The sequence below is a fragment of the Miniopterus schreibersii genome (assembly GCF_964146895.1).
Source record: "Miniopterus schreibersii genome assembly, chromosome: 1".
Taxonomy (NCBI): Eukaryota; Metazoa; Chordata; class Mammalia; order Chiroptera; family Miniopteridae; genus Miniopterus; species Miniopterus schreibersii.
Genome location: NC_138101.1, coordinates 39,557,826 through 39,577,118, shown reverse-complemented (window position 1 = coordinate 39,577,118; position 19,293 = coordinate 39,557,826). Strand labels below are relative to the sequence as shown.

At 44.3% G+C, this 19,293-nt stretch overlaps 1 protein-coding gene across 3 annotated transcripts in view; it reads right to left on the bottom strand.

Moving 5' to 3' along the window:
• MOB1B (MOB kinase activator 1B) overlaps nucleotides 1-16,334 on the bottom strand; it is a 41,804-nt gene extending 25,470 nt beyond the window's left edge. Inside the window, exon 1 of one of the 3 annotated variants that reach the window (XM_081146685.1) lies at nucleotides 16,018-16,334. In XM_081146685.1, the coding sequence (XP_081002811.1) occupies nucleotides 16,018-16,031 (14 nt within the window). In that variant the 5' untranslated portion in view covers nucleotides 16,032-16,334. Of the gene's footprint in view, nucleotides 1-15,179; nucleotides 15,275-16,017 lie in introns of those variants that run through there. The other 2 variants (XM_081146684.1, XM_081146686.1) reach the window with 2 other exon arrangements.
• Nucleotides 16,335-19,293: the final 2,959 nt, after the last annotated feature.

Here is a 19,293-nt window from a genome sequence, read left to right as displayed (position 1 = left end):
ATAAACAACAGAAATGTACTTCTCACAGTTTCGGGGACTTGAAGTCTAAGATCAGGGTGCTAGCTTTGTTGGGTACTAATGAAGGCCCTCATCCAGGTTACTGACTCTGATGAGGAAGAAAAATCTAAAAACTGACCAGTACAATATCTTTTGATAAGGGCTATAATAATGACTACAGAGGACATTAAAATGGTATCTAACAAATTGGAAAGGGGGCACAGGTCAGGGAAAGAGTTGTCTCCAGAACTAAAGAAATGAGGGTGGGGGACAGGGGGAAGATGGCGGCCCTGTAACAAGAAGCAGAGCACCCTTGCTCCCAGCCACGAACTCGATTTACCACTAAGATATTGCATAACCAGCTTGGAAAAACTAGAGAAATATATCTGAGTGGACATATTTCAAGCAGGGAACACTGAAGAAACATCATATAGTCTGGTAAGGGTGGGGGGTGTAGAAAGGGGGAGTCCCCCGTGAAGCCTGCACTGGGCTCTGAGGCCCTAGGCTTGGAGGCTACAAAGCTCCCTCCGCTTGGAAGTGTAGACGGGCATCCAAAAGCTGGAATTTCAAACCCAAAGCAGAGAAGGGAAGGAGAGCCCCACGCGGAGGGCAGAGGAACCCAGGGGAACAGTGTGCCCTCGAGGAGGGGACCGTGCCTTCCTAGTGAAACAAAGCTTCTAATGGTGGCTGCGACAGACGTCTTTCACACCCGGTGCTGACCACAGGAAAGGCTGTCCCACAGTGTGTGGTTCCCAAACAGAAAGGGGCCAGAGGGCTGCACTGAGCAGCCACATACAGGGACCCTCTGCCTTCCTGTAAGGCATTGTGTAGAATCCCAGAAAGTATCTGATCTGTGTGGCTCGGGGAAGGGGAAGAGAGCCCTACTGCCAACAGAATTGGACTGGAGCTGCCTGTGGGATGGGTCAGGTCTCCAGCCACCTGAGCTTCTGGTGGGGTGATTCTGGGTTTTACCCTCCCTGAAGGGTGAGCTGCCCCAGCTTTACTGAGATCAGCTGTGCAGGGAAGTTGCCTGGGGCTGACTTTGTGACCCCTTCAGCTTGGCACCTAGGAATGGGGGCAGCAGAACCTTGCAGGGCAGATTCTGTGCTTGTGTGCTGCTTTGTGAGTTTTTGATCACTGAACGGGTGTCCACCTTGCTGGCATGCATTGGGCAGACAGACCAGCGAAAGCTGGGATTTATGTTGGCATTGTGAAGAGTTAGAAATTAATGGGCCCATGCTATCAGCCAACCAGATCTGGGAAAGAAGGGGCAGAGCACTCCTACCTCTCCTGCAGCCTGGGAGCACCCCCTCAACAGAAAAGGGGCTTGTCCAGCTCACTGAAGCCCCAGATATCCCCTGCAGGGCACAGTCCTGAAGGGGAAGGGAGAACAGTTCACAGGAGGACATTACAAGAATAAGACTCTCAGGGACTGTTGTTTGGGAACTGGAGGAAACGCTGAAAACCCCTGCTGGGGGCTGGGCAGGCAAAGGGCTCACCAGAAGGTTTTTTCATTGAACCCACTGAGCCCAGGCTGCTGAAACTGCAAATACAGAAAAGGCAAAAGACTGAAGTCAATCTGAAACTGCAGCAGGCCAGTGTGTGGGGAACTAGAATCAGAGGACAGGGTAGGGACTGAGGAGCTGGCCGTGGAGCAGAGACTAACTTCCTCACAGTGAGCGCCTGACAGCGACACCTCTAAGCAAGGGGAGTGATGCCCTGAGCAACACTAGCCACCCTGCACCTAAAGACTCTGCAGAAGACTCTGGAGCAAGACCAGGCAACCACAAGGGGAAGGCAAAATAGCTGACAAGAGGAGGGGGTCCACAGAGAGCCTCAGATCAATCAACTACCTAAAGACACCAGAGCCAAACCTAGACAGCTCCTGACATTGGCTGATACACAAGCACCTCCCAGAACAGAAATCAGCACACAAAACAGTGAGCCTCAGACAACATGAGCTGCCCAGAAGAAACTCACCTGATTTGACTTTTCTTTCCCATTAGAAAAAAGAGAGAAAAGAAAAAAAATTTTCTTTTAAATTTTTAAATTTTTTAATTTGTTTTGCCTTGCTTTTTTTTTTCCTTCTTTTTTTTCCTTTGTTTTGTTTTGTCTTTTGTTCTATTATCAAGACTTTCTTGACATTCTCTGCTTAATTGCTGGGACATTATCATTACAATAAGTTTACTGCTTTTCTCTATTGTTTCCCCCATATCTCTTATTGGACTCCCTCCCTGCCCTTGCTTTATCTCTCTCTCTCTTCTCATTCCATTGGCATAACTTGTTTTTTCTTTCTTTTTCTCCTTTCTTTCTTCCTGTCTTTTTGTTTTATTGTTTGTTTCTGTTTGTCTCTTTATTGTATTTTTATGTTTTCATTTTCAACTATTTTCCTATTCCTACGCTCTATCCTTAATTTTTTGCTCGCCCTTCTTTCAGAATCTTTTCTCTGCCCCTTTTATCTCCCAGTAGCTTCTCTATTTTTTACTTTTTATTTTAGTTTATTACTATTTTTCTTCTATTTTTCGTTACTATAGCATTTGTGTTCTCACTTCACTCTCCCAATTCTACTTTCACTGGGGATGTTTTCATTGTGATTGTCAAGATATTTTATAAGATACTGCTTGTTTGGTTTTGTATTGTCTTGCCTTGCCAGCACCCGTACAACAGCTCAGACAAAGTGGTTGGGGCTGAGACACACAGTTAGCCCACCTGAGAGGAGAGTCCTCCTAAGGACGGGTCAACAAGTCTAGACCCAATCACAACAGGAGAGCCCAAAGAACCAACAAAAGGGACACCCACAAAAGGGACACACCTAGAGCAAATAGCTCAGAAGTATAAGGAAAACACACCTCTGGGATCCACTGGACATATACTATAAAATCCTACCCCACAAGACTGGAAGACAGCAAATATATCTAATATACAGATACAAACACTAAGAGCCACCAAAATGGGGAGACAAAGAAACCACCCCAAACCAACAAAAAGGAAAAATCGCCAGAAAAAGGCCTTGATGAGATGGAGTTAAGCAAGTTATCAGAAATAGAGTTCAGTGTAAAGGTTATAAAGATGCTCAAGGAAATTAAGGAGAACAACAAGACACTTACTGGAAAGGTCGAGGAACTTAGTGAAAACATGAAAAAAGAGCTAATAAGAATAAGAATAAATAAGAATCAGGCAGAAATGAATAATACTATACTGATATCAAGAATACATGGAAGGAATTAAAAGCAGGCTCAATGAAGCAGAGGACAGAATAAGTGATAGAAGATAAGGTAGGGAAAAAAATCAGGGCAGCAAAAAGAAAAAACACTTAAAAAGCATAACAGTCTTAGGGAGCGTTGGGACATGAAAAGAAACAACACTCGCATCATAGGGATGCCAGAGGGGGAGGAAAGAGAGCAAGGGATAGAGAACTTGATGGAGGAAATGATGACAAAAAACTTCCCTACACTGGGGAGGGAGAAAAACACACAACTTGAGGAAGCACAGAGGGTTCCAAACAAGAGGGACCCAAAGAGACCCACTCCAAGACACATTTTAATTAAAATGGCAAATGTCAAGGACAAAGAGAGAATATTAAGGGCTGCAAGAGAGAGATAAGCAGTGACCTTCAAGGGAACCTCCCACAAGGCTAATAGCAGATTACTCAAAGAGGAGATACAGATAGCCAAGAGACATATGAAAAAATGTTCAACATTGCTAATCATCAGAGAGATGCAAATTAAAACCACAATGAGGTATCACTTCACACCTATAAGAATGGCTACCATCAACAAATCAACAAATGACATGTGCTGGCAAGGATGTGGAGAAAGGGGAACCCTGGTACACTGCTGATGGGAATGCAGACTGGTGCTGCCACTATGGAAAACAGTATGGAGGTTCCTCAAAATATTAAAAATGGAACTGCCTTTTGACCCAGTGATCCCACTTCTAGGAATATATCCTAAGAATCCTGAAACACTAATCAAAAAGAATATATGCACCCCTATGTTCATATCCCCACAATTTACAATAGCTAAGATCTGGAAACAGCCCAAGTGCCCATCAGTAGATGAGTGGATAAAAAAGCTGTGGGACATTTCCACCATGGAATACTATGCAGCTGTAAATAAGAAGAATCTCGTACCCTTTGGGACAGTATGGATGGACCTGGGAAATATTATGGTAAGTGAAATAAGCCAGACAGAGAAAGACAAACATCACATGATCTCACTTATATGTGGAATCTAAAGAACTTAATAAACTGATGAACAGAATAGATTCAATGACATGGAAGCATAGATCAGACTGACGAATCTCAGAGAGAAGGAGGGGGGTGGGTGGGTGGAGGGGGAGAGATTAACCAAAGAATTTATATGCATATATCCATAACCCAAGGACACAGACAATGGTGGGGAGAGGGGCGGGGAGGGGGGGAAGAGGTGGAGGGGTCATTGGGGAGAAAAAGGGACATCTGTAATATTTTGAACAATAAAAAAATAATAAAGCCAATCGTTTCGGGGGAAATAATAATAATAATAATAATAAAAAGAAATGAGGGTGGAGAAAAGAAAGGCAGTACAGCCAGAATAACAGGAACAGCATTTACAAAAGCAAGTCAGATGTGGGACAAGTACATGTTGAAAGAAATGCAAATAAAATGGCTGAGCTCTGTGGAGGAGGATAGGGCAGGAGGGCATCCATGAGGCTGGAATGGTAAGCAAACACCCTATCATGGAGGCTCCTTATGCCTTGGGATTTTGTCAACCACTCCAGCCCATTCCACTCTCTACCTGTCAGACAAATGATTCAGCCACTTCCTTTTCCTATTAAAAAATTTAGAGCTACAGTGGAGAGATAGTGGGAGCAGTGCCACACCAAGCAGGGCAGGCCCCCAAATTCATCCAATAGAAATGGCACCTGCCAAAAATACAGGGGCGAACATCTGCAAAATCCCTGCTGTTCTGAATACATGAACATACTAAGTACATCTTTTAACTTTTATAAATACCAAATAAAACTATTTTACACCTACACTCAAAGAAGTTTGCATATAATGCAACATCAATGTTAAACCTTCATTAGCCAGTGGACTTAAAACTAATGAGTTAAAAGCAGTTATTGAGGAGCATATCCATGTCACATGCTAGTCCATTTTAAGATTCTTGAAGGCAGAAACCATGTCTTATTTGTTTCTAAACTCCACCTTTCTCTCCCCACTACCAGCATCTAACACTTCACTTTATACAAAGGAGATATCCAATAAGTACTTATTGTATTATGCACTACTATCATGTACTTGTAAGACAGCTAAACACAACATGGAATTCGGAAGAGTGTAGATACTGGGCTTGGGAATTTTATGAGCAAGAACAGTAACAGTGTTTGTACAGGACTCTGGTTTATGAAAATTTCCATAACCATTCTCTCATTCAATCCTCATACTGACCCAATGGAATAGGCATTCCTTTCCCCCAGTAGAAAAAGGAAACAAGAGGCTAACAAGTTAAGTGACGTGCCTAAGGTCACAAGGTTGTGACAGACCAAAGACTCTGAAACCCAGGTCTCCTCACTCATAGGCCACTGTTCTTTCTATGACAACCTTCAATCAAAAATATATCTATATATTGAGGACATATTTATCTGCCAAACAATATACTAACATGCTGGGAAATAAAATAGTGAACAAACCCTTTGAAACTAACAGTCCAGAAAGGGAGGATACCTAAAATAATAATTGTAAATAATTACAAGTATGCAAAGACAATCAAATCACCTAACTTCCTTCAGGCCTGTTGATGAACTCTTCACTGCCACATGTTAAAGATGGTACAGGCAGACTTTACTCAGGAACAATGAGATAGGTACAGGGACCACTGCAATGGCATTTCACAGTGGGAAAGTGGGAATGTACAGTCAAGAAGCAAGGTAAGGGGGTAAGTGATGAAAAATTACTAAGAGGAAACTTTGGGGGTAGAGGAGTTCTGGCTAAACTGACCTACTACCAGGATTCTGGCTGAAGACAGGCCCGGGTAATCAGACATCAATCACCTGGGGGATGGTGGAGGACTGCGAAGCTGATCAGATATGGAGGGTGGGAGGGTTCTGGTTAAACTGACTAAACAGGGTTCTTGCTAAAACTAGACTTCACAAGGAAGTACATAAACAGGCCTAGAAGAAGGTCCAAGAGCCTGACTAAAGTTTGGTCAAGCAAAGAATCTTTGTGAGGGCCTCACAGTCTCTCAAAGACAAAGGTAGTGTTACATTGAAGTTCAAGGATTTTTCTTCTTTACCTTATTTCTAATCATTTAACTCAATATGCAGGCATCCATGCACTTACTATTGTCTAAAGCTTCTCAAACTTAAAGGTGTTTTTTCTGCATAGGGATCTTATTAAAATGCATTCTAATTCAAAGATTAGGGCCTGGAATCGTGCATTTCTAACATGCTTGTAGGTGATGCTGAAGTTCCACACTTCAAGAGTCTAAAGCAGACTTCTCAAGAGTTACGGTTATGTAAAGATACCGATCTCCTTAGTCCTGAGAGTGGCCTTCACCAGAGGGCAAAGAGCATCCTTTCTTCCCAATGGTGCTATTTGCTAAACGTTGAATGACAGTGTGGCTCAGAGGTTGAGCGCAGACCCAGGAACCAAGAGGTCCTTGGTTCACTTCCGGGTCAGGGCACATGCCTGGGTTGCAGGCTCCATCCCCAATAGGGGGGTGCAAGAGACAGCCGACCGATGATGTTTCTCTCCCATCGATGTTTCTATCTCTCTATCCCTCTCCCTTCCTCTCTCTCTAAAAAAAGGTAAAGGTATACCCAGAACTCATAGTTAACACTGGACAACACAGTCCCAACACCTTACCAATATGTTTCTACTTGAGCAAAAGCTAAAATCAACACAGTTCAAGGCACATTTTGGTCCCCAAATATCTAGCCACTTATAATTATGCTTTCTGTTACAGTTTGGCTTTAACTATAATTTGGGAAAGCACTGATTTCAATTCTTGATAATTTGCTATTTCCCAAAATTAAAGACGGACGAGGATGACAGCGGGTGGACTGAAGGGCTCAAGAGTCTGACCGATAAACCCCTTGGGAGTTCTTAACAAGAGGGTGGGACAGAGCGTCAGTACGCAAAACGACGCTGTGCTCTGGCTAAGAGACTTCAGATTGGACAAACTGGTCTGTTGTTCACTGACTCAACAGTGCAGTTTCTAAGAGTTAAAAATAAGAGAACCAGCCCTGGCCGGGGGCTCGGTTAGTTGAAGTGTCGTCCTGGGTACCAAAAGGCCGTGCGTTCGATTCTCTGTCAGGGCACATATCTAGGCTGCAGGTTCAATTTACGGTCAGGGCGAGTACAGTAGGCAACCAATCGACGTTTGTCTCCCACGTCAATGTTTCTCTATCTCTCTCTCTCTCTTTTGTCTCTCCCTCCTTCCTTCTCTCCCTCTCTCTCAAATCAATAAACATGCCCTCAAGTGAGATTAAAAAAATGGTAACAAGAGAGCCAGGTGAGTATCTGGCAGGGTGTGGGGAAAGGTTAGGAAATCGGGCATGGGGGAGTAAAAACAGGGAGTTTTTAAACAAAGAACTATTTTAGTAGTTAAGTCTAATGCTGCAGGGTGCTAGCAAAGGAACAGATTCTCTAAAGAACTGGAGCTCTATGTCTGGAACATGATCTGGGCACCAAGATACCCGAAAAGTTGCCACTGAAGACTTTTACCCCTACTGCTTCTACCTAATTATTCTATGTTTATACTGAATACTAAGAAGTATTTAAGTTATACCATTATCTCTTTCTACAAAGAAACACACACAAAATATTCTTTCTAATACCCAATACAACTACTGAACTATTCTTATCAAATTTCAATTTGAAAACAACAAAAGGACTTAGGCAGAAAGATAAAATAATAGTAGCAATAAAGAAATTCAATCTTTCATTAAAAATAATGGTAACAATAAGGCTACCTGGCTATGAGGTACTTAGACTATTACCAAATAATATTTGCTTACCTTCAAACTGCTTGGTTTTTTGCTTCAAAATCCCCAGAAAATCAAAGTAGCGCTGATACATGATAATAAACCCACAGAAATTGGCTATGACTTAAGTAATCAGAAATGATGATTGTTTCTATAAAATAGTAACAGGTACTAGCAATCATCACACTGTTGAAATACTGGTAATGAACTAGGTATCACTGCTGCACATAATTACAATTTAATGAACTAGGCCTTTTACATTCAGTATCTCCAATCCTCCCAAGATCTCTGAGGTATTTGGTCCTAAACACAGGAATAACAGAAAAAAAAGATTACTGTCACACTCTTACATACACAGTGAAGTTGCAGCCTGTTTCATCCTTAATATGGCTGAAGGAGGGACTCACACATGTTCAGGAGAATGGCAACGGTGGTTGTTCTAGAGCCACAAAGCGGGTAGCCAGGGTAGGGTAAGAATGGCTATACACAGCGGTCTGAGCAAATAAGTGTACTGAGGATAACAGATTCCAGAGGTCTCATTGACAAAGAAGGAAGTAAAAAATAGGTAAAGAGAGAAAGCTAGAATGACCCCTGTGCTACTGGCTCAGAATTGCAGTTATCAGTATAAACTCATTCAATATATACGGATAGATATATGTGGGTATGTATTTTCTAGCGCTGTCCAATGAGAGGGCCTGGAAGCAACAACACATCTGTAGTAATGAGCACACCTATCACTGAGAGTCTGGTTTCCAAATACTATTCTCCACTGAACAGAACCACGCACTTAGAGAAATGGCCAGTTCCAGGGCTGGGGCAGAGCAAGTATAAGATAAACCTGTGTTAAGAAGGAAGTTAGACAGGAGCGGTGGGGGTGGGGCCCACCTTGGGGTCCTGACAGTGGTCAGACCAATACTGCCTTTGGACTGCCTCTCTATGGGAGGTACTGACCAGCCAGTTCCTGGCACAGGCGCAGAGGCAAAACACAAGACCTCAATGCAATCTTACTAGGGTTCCGGACTTACTATAATAATATTTGCATTGCAGTATTGACACCCCCAAACCCCCTACACCCCACCCCAATAGTTTTTCTATAAGCATTATGGGTAAGGGCATGCGTACAAGAAACATAGTTATATCACCCTTTTCTGTCAATCATCCCTGGATGGAAATGAAAATGGTCCACCCAGAAAATCCCTCATTTAAATCATATAACCTAGGGAGTTCTGGGCCATTGTCTCTCTCGACTGGCCCGCTCCTCGCTTGGAGTGTATTTTCAATAAATCCCACTTTGCTTTACTTTCATTTTCGTTGGCCTTAAAATCTTTTCTGGGTCACGAGAACTAAGGTCCCAGCTGTTAACCCCAATCAGTAATACCTGGAACATCTAGTTGTGTAAGTAAGTGCTCAAAGACAGACAGGAACAAGTCAAAAGGACACAGAAGCCAAACTGAACAGGGCTCCCACTAGCCAAAACTGAGACAATATAACCACCAAAATAAATAATGGTAGTTATAGATAATTCATTAAATAAAACAGAAATCCATGTGCCCACATGGATATAAAAAATAAACAAATAGCCCTGGCCAGGTGGCTCAACTGGTTGGGCGTCATCCCATACACCAAAAGGTTGCGGGTTCTATCCCCAGTTGAGACAAGAACAGGAGACAACAGATGGATGTTTCTCCCCCCCCCCCAAAAATCAATAAACAATACCCTCAGGTGAGGATTATAAAAAATAAAATAATAAATGGGAAGAGCAAGTTTTTCCATACAAAATGTCAATAATAAATATAAAAGCAATAACAGAATTGGAACATTGGCAACCATCATAGTAATAATTTAAACAAGAACCATCAATGAACACTAAAACCAGTGAATGAAAATGAAATGAGAAATGGGATAGTTATGTAGGCTCAAAATACCTCCCCACAAACTATTAATTACAGAGAAAAAGGTAAAACTTTACACTGGAGAGTCCTGGTAGACACATTTATCAAAGGATCACCTCCAATAATGGCAAGCATACATTATATGACCTGATAAGATGCTGTAAGAAAAACATGCATCACTTCTGTGATATTTCTACCTGAAATACATACATAATCAGGTCTAACCACAAGGAAACATCAGACAAACTCAAACTGAGGGATATTCTACAAAATGACTGGCCTGAAAGTCAAGGAAAAACTAAGGAAATATTTCAGTTTGAAGAAGGCTGCAGACACAAAACTGGTTCTATGCAACACGTGATTCATGACTGGATCCTTTTGCCGAGATGACATTATTAGAGTAACTAGTGAAACTAAATGGGATCTCTGGATAAGGAGTTCTTTGTGTTATCCTTTGCCACTTTCTAAATATTTGAAAATGTTTCAAAATAAAATTTGAAAATCACTTCTATAAATGAACAAGTTCCACAGCTACAATTATAACTTAATCAAACATGCTGTAAAAGATGACCTTAATTGATACGAAAAACAAAAATGCAAGTTATACATCTGAAACTAATACAATATCATATCAATTACATCTCAAAAAAAAAAAAGATGTGGGAAGAAAAAAAGACTTAAAAGAAGTTTTCTATAGGATTTAATTTAACATTCTTAGCAGACACCATTTTTTGTATTTTTCAAGTAGTAACTCATAGCTCTTCTGTCTCAATACTACCAATCGAATAAACAACTGAAGAGAAGTACTACATGTGTTTTCATGTATCACAAACTCCAAAGGTACAAAAACTCTGCAACTACATCAGGGAAAAGCAAGTCAATAAAAATAAAAGTAATCACATAGCAATTGTTTTGCACTCAGCAATGTAAAACAAAAGCAATCCTGTATCAGATGGGAGGAGTAAACTAAGGCCAGCCAAGATTCTGCAATCCCCAAAACTATAGTTCGGAAAAGATGACCATACTTATTTCTGCTCCCCCACCCAAGAAAAGCGGACTATATTAAATCAGACTGTCAGATAACAAAACTGTTAAGATAATACTTGGTTGACAACCATTCAAAATGACACTGCAGAAGTATAACTATGGACACAAAAATTTTACAAGTAAAAAACCTGGTCTATGTACAGTAGGGATCCGTTTGTATGTTTTTAAATATATACAAACAAAAATGCAACAGGAAAATTAGGAAGTTATATCAAAAAACAAATAATAGTTATCTCTGAAGGTGTGATTATGAGTGCTTTATTTTCCTTTTCTTATCAGTATTTTGTGATTTCTCCAACATGTTTATCATTTACACTAAAAATGGAAGTAAAAAAAATAATTTAAAAGTATTATTTAAATTTAAAAGTTTCTATTTTCTCTTCCACCATTATATTCTTGGTGACCCTTATAAAACGGCCCCAGCAATCTGAGATATTAATACCTAGTAATATAAGACTTCTCTTAAAAACAAGACCTATCTGAATACCAACTTTTTATATAATTTTATCAATTATAGTATGAGGCAAGATCTCTGGATCTAGGTTGCCAGGATTCAAATCCCAGCTATACCACTGACTCACTACATAATTTGGGGCAAATTACTTAACTTCTCTTTGCCAGTTTCTTCATCTGTAAAATGGGATATCTGCTATGCCTGACACATATTACTTAGCTAGCTATTTTATTATTATTTTATTGTTATTGTTATTATCTTTTACAGGTGAAGATGCTGAAGCACTAAAATCATCTGCCAGACAACAACAATGCTGGGAAGGGGGGTGGGGTGTGGGTGGGGAGGGGGTGAGTCGAAGGAAGGAGAGAAAAGAGAGGTAGGCAGACAGAAAGACAAGAGACAGACACAAACACAATGAAACCCTGGATCTCCTTTCCTAAAATGCGATTCTTCTGAAAAGACAAATGGAAGTTATGTAGCATAGTGCTCAATAAATATTTCCTTCTTTCCTTCCTTTCTCAGCCTATCTCTTTGTTTTTTCCTGTACAGAAATAAACCTGGTTTGTATTCATTCACATCCCTAAACCACCTTTCCTACAGACTTGCATTTTAAAGTTAACTATATTAGTTTTAATTCTGTTCCAAGTCAAATGTTTCTGTGGAATTCCATTAGTCAGAAGAGACTTGCAATTTAAAAATGCTAGAAACAAGCGAATACTCAATGCCCTTCTGAATGATTGTTAAGAACTCACTTGGGTACAAAATCTCCCTGAATTTTATATGCATAAAATTCATATTTTATTTTCCTTTAAGAGAAAAAACTCTTACGTCAATTGTGTTCCAATTCTATCCTGGTCAATAATTAGGCCAGTAACCTGAAGCTGGTTATTTTACCACTTCAGCAAATAAACGGTGAGTAAGCTATGTTACTGATTGAGTTCATCTAGCTTCAAAACTCAACAGCCTCTTGGACATACCTGAAAATAAATTCACAGGCAATTTCATGCCTCCATGTTTCCTCTGACTGAAATCTCCCGTTTCCCCTTCTCCTTTTAGAGAACTCTTGTTTTACCCTCCATTAAATATTCATCACTTCTTTCATGAAGCTTTCCCTCCAGACCAAATATAACAAATCGCTCCACATTTTTTGGACCCCCATGACTGCAATGCATCTATTAGAGATGACTATTTATAAACTGTCTACCATCTCTGGAGTTCCACTTCTTTTTTTTAATTTTTACTTTTTTACTTTAATTTATTTTGATCCTCACCTGAGGATATTATTGTCATTGCTTTTCAAAGAGAGTGGAAGGGAGAGAGAGAAACATCAATGTGAGAGAGACATATAGATTAGTTGCCTCCCATACATTCCCCAACAGGGGCCAGGGATGAAGCCTGCAACCAAGGTACTTGTCCTTGGCAGGAACCAAGCCCAGGACCCTTCAGTCCACAGGCCAATGCTCTAACCACTGAGCCAAACCAGCTAGGGCTGGAGTTCCACTTCTTGCACAATGCCTGGTAAACAGCAGGTGCTGAGGTTGTGTTTAAAAATTTGAGTCTAGCCCCGCCTGCATAGCTCAGTGGTTGAGCATGGACCTATGAACCAGGAGGTCACGGTTCAATTCTCAGGCACATTGCCAGGGTTGTGGGCTCAATCCCCAGTGGGGGGGGCATGCAGGACGCAGCTGATCAATGACTCTCACATCACTGATGTTTCTCTCTCTCCCTCTCCCCTCCTCTCTCCAAAATCAATAAAAAGATACTTAGGGGGGAAAAAATTGAGTCTACAAAGTTAAAATAAGGTTGCTGTGAAGTTTCCCTAGGCACCATCTGGGAGTTTAGCTTAATTTGAAGATACATAGAGGCCAATCTGCAGCACAACCACAGTTTTGTGCCAGTAAGATCCACCTATGTGATGCAAATTTATTCTGAGCATTTGTACAAGATCACACAAAGGCATCACTACTGCAGATTATCTGGACACATTTTGGGGATTACCTAATCTAGCTCACCTCCCTACTTCACCTCTTCACCCTGCTCTACTTTGTTCCATGGCATTTAAGACCTCCTACCATACTACATAATTTACTGCTTAATGTAAGCTCTACTAATTTCTACTAAGCAGAAATTTTTATCCATTTTGTCCACAAATGATACCCAATGCTTATATCAGTGCCTGTCACAATGAATGCTATTTTTTAACTAAAATTCTTTCCTTTTCTATCGAAAAGCCCTCATGAATTATGAGTCATCGCCTTTATAATGCTATCTCAAATTGACCTTATTTCCTCAGCTCCATCCATTTATAGTCCCCTTATCAGGAAGCTTCCAAGAACTGGAAGAAAATATTCATTATTTAACTCCTAAATTGCAGCTCTTATTTTCTTTGCTCACCTGTTGGTATAGAAATAATACTCAGGAAACCATACAAAACAACAAACAGGTGAAATAACCAAAACTTGTTCTTTACCTTCTGGTAATTATTTCTATCTACAAGGTCTTCACTTCAGATTTTAAACTAATGGTGGACAAAAACCAAAACCAAAAATACTGGATTACTCTTTTGGATTGTTAAGCATACAGGCCAAAGATGTTAGATTAACTCTTACATGCGACCTGACTGAAAAGTTGTTGCCCCAAATAGCACAAACTCTCTAATGTGCTATAAGTTATGGCAAGATTTTTGTTAGGTAGCTAATATGCTTCAGGAGAAATGAACTTATTCATTGAATTTCTGTAGCTATTAAATACTGAGCCATGTAAAAATAGGAAAGTATTGTATTTGTATGCAGAAAATACCATCAAAACCTTGTCCCCTTGTTTCCTCCAAATATGGTGTTTCCCTGCTTCAACCAGTTGAGCTATGAGTTCCAAGAGACACAAGCCCATCAGCAGCAGTCATGGACATCATCTACATTACTGCTTTGAAGACAGCTTTTAAGTTCTTGAAAAATATCAAATATCAGCAATTGTAAACAAACTCAAGAGAAGCTTCAAGCTGAGATGCCTAGGTATGTTGATTCAAACTAAACAGAAAACAAAGACTGAGTCACCCAATCCTCTCATCTATCACCACCTATCTGACAAACTCAACTTCTAGGATGAGCCTAAAAAAAAAGCTTCACCACCTCAAACGTGTTAGGCAGGATGACAAAAGCCAGGCCCCCTATCCATGTTAGAAATATTAGCAAGTCTGCCTGCAGGTTAGCCTTCTGTGATCGCTCAGTTTTGCTTAAACACCCTAAAAAGGATTCATATTCTAAACATGAGCATGTGAAAATAAGGGTTAAGTTCTCAGGACTCAAGGGCCAACGTGATGACCAAAAGTTACGTGAGGTGGGGAAAGAGCATCAGAACAGCAAGTGATCATTAAATGCTACTTTCTCCACAACAGTAAAAGAGTGTATGGGGTGGGTTTCAATCTCCGAGTTTTTAATGGCTTTCTAACCAGAGATTAAACATGGGTGAATCACAACGACGCCTTCCGCAGGGTGCAGGGTCCTGCTTCCCGAGGACCGGAGGTTTCTCCGCTGCCCCCACACCCCTGCCAGGCCACCCCGTCTCTCTACCCTGAACCACCCCCAACACGTCGGTAATAAACCATAAGGGACAGCCGATTCGAAACGCGACGGGAAGCTGTCGTTTACAAATGATTTGCAAAAACCCCTCCCCGGCGGACCTAATCAACCCAGGCACACCACCCAGCCCTACCTGGCGGTCTGAGGTAAGCCCCGCACCCCTCGGGAAAGCGCGCCCAGGGACCCAGGCTGCCCCCGGGCCCGACCCCGAAGCAGCCCCGCTCGGCGCGCTGCACCCACCGGACCGGCCGCCCCAGCGCCCACTCTCAGGAACCAGAGGGAAGTTAGGAAGGTCCTGGGCGGCGGGGGAAGCCGACGCTCCACCTCCAGGGCCTGGGCGCGGAGAGCGAGCAGCGGGCGGCAGACGCTCGACGGCCGACCCGACGGCGCCGGGGCCGGTCACGCGGGGCGGGAGGCCGGAGGCCGTTCCGGGCGCGCGGGCACACAACCCCGAGCGGCGCGGGGCGGGGCGCGGACAGGAGCGGGCACCGGTGTCGGGAGGCCGTTCCGAGCGTGCGGGCACACAACCCCGAGCGGGGCGGGGCGGGGCGCGGGCACCGGTGTCGGGAGGCCGTTCCGAGCGTGCGGGCACACAACCCCGAGCGGGGCGGGGCGGGGCGCGGACAGGCGCGGGCACCGGTGTCGGGAGGCCGTTCCGAGCGTGCGGGCACACAACCCCGAGCGGCGCGGGGCGGGGCGCGGACGGGCGCGGGCACCGGTGTCTGGAGGCCGTTCCGGGCGTGCGGGCACACAACCCCGAGCGGGGCGGGGCGGGGCGCGGACAGGCGCGGGCACCGGTGTCGGGAGGCCGTTCCGGGCGTGCGGGCACACAACCCCGAGCGGCGCGGGGCGGGGCGCGGACAGGCGCGGGCACCGGTGTCGGCACAGGGTCCGGGGACACACAGCCTCCGCGGGCGCCGCAGGGCTCCACGCGCTCTCGGGGCGGGCCGCGGGACACCCGCGCGGGGGGCGAGCCCGACCCGGGCGGCGCGGGCACGGCGGGCGGGGGCCCGGGGGCGGGGGCCGCGGGCCCAGGGCGCCCGAACAAAGCCGGCGTGCGCGGGGCCCGGCTACTCACAACAAGAAGCTCATGGCGGCCGCGGCGCGGGCTGCGGGCTGCGGGCTGCGGGCTGGGCGGTCGCGGGGCCTCCGGGCGACGGCGGCGGGGAAGGCGAGGCGAGGCGGACGGGCGGCGGAGGGCAGCGCCGGCTCTTGCGCGGCCGCCGACTCGCTGGGCTCCGTCGGTCCCGGCGGAGGGCGGAAGTGGGGAGCGCTCGGCCCGTGAGGCTCTGGGCGGGGAAGGAAGGAGGCGGGGAAAGGGCAGCGCCCGCGCCGCAGAACCGCCGCCCGGCCGCCGCGGCGCAGCCCGGCCTCCTCGCGGGCCCCCGGCCGCCCCGCGGCGAACTCTCGCGAGAGCGCGCGCGCCCCCTCGGGCCGGGCCGGGCTGGGGCTCCCGGCGGTGGGCGCCTCGGCGTCAGGGGGAAGCGGGCTTCGGCCGCGGGGGGGGGGGCCTGCTCTGGGCGGGGCACGGCCGCCGGTCTCGCCCCGGGGTGCCCGGCGTGATGGCGGTTACGGAGTGTGCCGCCGCCGCCTGGAAACGGGGGGCTGCATCGGGCCGGACCGGCTGGGGCGTGGCCCTGCGGGAGGAGGGAGAGGGTCCGAGCGGGCGGCCCGGGCCCTGGTGTCCGGCCCTGCCCGGGAGGCGGCCGCCCCGGCCGGCGGTGGGGATGGGACTGCGGGGGGACGCGCCGAGGTGCGCGGAGCGCCCGAGGAGTGGAGACGGCGGCCCGCGGCCCCGCGGCGCCGCGAGCTGCGGGCTGGTCTGCGGGGGGCGCGCGGGCCCTGAACGCCGAGCCCCGCGCGGCGCCGACGGCTGGGGCGCCCGCTCACCGCGCTCGGCACCGCCCCCCCGGTGAGTTCGCGCAGCCCGAGCCGGCGCGCCGCTCCTCCCCGCGGACTGACGGGCTCGAAGGAGGCGCCGGCGTGCAGTGTTTCGGTTGAACTTGTTCACTGGTGGTTTGGTATTTGGGTAAATCGACCCGCTTTTAAAAACAGAAGAAAGTATTGAAATCTTGACAGTATCACAGGAACACAGAGGTCACGAATTGTTTGAGAAGATTTAAAGGCTCAAGAGTTGCAGGGAAGGTGGCAGGAGGGTTATCTGAATGTAATGAAAATAATGGGTTTTATGGCATAGAAGCCCGGTGTTCCAGATCTTGACATGCTAAGCTGCTATGTGATTCCTTAAGGCTCTTATGAAAGTGAACTTGAGATACCAGCTTAAGGAAGAGTCAGTCTGTTAACCTATTAGAACAGCAGGTTTACCCCTTTTAAAATGAGGGACTTGGATTATTACATGATCTCTAAGATATCTTCCAGTTCTAAAGTTCTGTCATGCTAGGGGCATTCTTCAAATAATTGACAGTTCCCATCTGCTCCCTGATTCGGTAGGGTGGCTTGTGCAGCCTTGCTTTTGGTCAGACACAATTTAGATGAATTTTATGACACTCTGTCAGGGCAGCGATTGGCGAAGGAGAGAAGCTGCAAAAATACCTGACGAGGTCTTCAGTTAGGAGAGTTTCCTAAGATTAACAGCTGATAAGACATAAATATATTGGCTCTAATAATGAGAGAAGTGTCATGTAAATAATATGGAATATAATTCCAGAGATTAGTCATTTAAATCAAACAATAGCTGTCACCTAAAATTATTTAGCACTTAAAAAACTCTGAGAAATCTAGAATCAAAACAAGAGTATATTTACACATTTCTAATTTCAATTTCTTCTTCAATACATACAGGATGGGGCAAAAGTAGGCTTACAGTTGCTCATATGGAAAATAATACAACAATTAATAAATAATACAAGAGGATAAGATAAATAAAATAATCTGAATAACATTTTTAATTTGGGAAATTTTAAACATATGCAAAGCGGAAGAAATTAGTTTAATGAATCCATCACACAGCTTCAATGATTATCAGCTTGTGATCCCTGATTAACATTGTATAAAGATCCCTCTCCCTTCTTGTGGAGAATGGACCAGAGGGGACCCACGTGTCAGAAGATAAGCCAGAAGACTATTGTAATCATCCAGTTGTTTCTCAACAGTTGTGATTTGGTTTTGGGTAATATCATTAATAATAAAAAAAGAAAATAATTTCAAGGTAAAATCAACAGCACTTGGTGATTGAGGAGCCAAAGATTATTCCTGGATTTTTTGTTTGTTTATTTTAGGGAGGTTTTAGCAACTGGTGGATGGTGCTGCCATTTATTGAAACAGGGAAAATATGAGTCACAATTTGGGGGTAAAACTAAAAATTTCATTTTAAATATGTTATCTCAGATTTTTTTTTAGACATCAAAGTAGCGATGTCAGGTAGAGTTTAGATACTGTCCAAAGCCTGGGGAGAGGTCTGAACTAGAAGTATGAATGCAGGAGTCCTCAGTAAGTAAACAGTATTTGAAGCCACAAGATGAGCTTCCAAATCAGAATTTTTATGCCAAATAGGAATAGACTTAGCGAAGCGTCACCTTCATGCATCTGTGTCTCTTCTTTCTTTACTTCTCTTCCCAGGTATCTCAGGTTTCTGATCACCGTTTACCACCTCTCCCTCAGTTGTACTTATATTCTTTTTCCTCAAGGTGAAGCTTTCTACAACCTTAACGAAAATGATTCATCATACCTTTTTATCAGATAAATTAATCACTTCCAATCTGTTAATATGTTCCCCTCCCAGATAAAATAACACCAGTTAAAGCCAAAATTTCCAAATTGTAGAAGAGGGGAAATTTCTTCTTGCAGAGTACTTTAGTTAAAAAGTGAAGTGGGAATGATTGAATTGTTATTATAATACCACCATTTTTGCAGCTCCTAATAGATAAGTGGATCTGGGCATTGAACAACAACTGCTAGTATCAAAACAAAAGAGACAAGCATACTTCTTGTGCATCCTAATGGAAGATATCTTGCCAACAAAATAGAACCTCAATTTGGTCAAGCCTCTAGGTGGAATTTACCAAACTGCAGGAAATACAGGGAACGAAGAATATGGTAAAGAACTTGTGAAGTGACCCCACATAGATGCAATCAGCAAAATCCGAACTGTGGGGAAACTATGCACAACCCAATTTCTTCAACAAGTGAATTTCAAGGCAAAAATAGAGCTGAAGGAGAAATCTAGAGACTGAAAGAAACAAGAGACGTATCAACCAATTATAATATATACACTCATTTGCATCCTGGTTCAAACAAGCAATCTGAAAAAGAACAATAACAAATGTTTATGTCATTCATACACAACTGAAAAATTTGAACACTGGATACCTGATGATTCTATGGACTGACTATT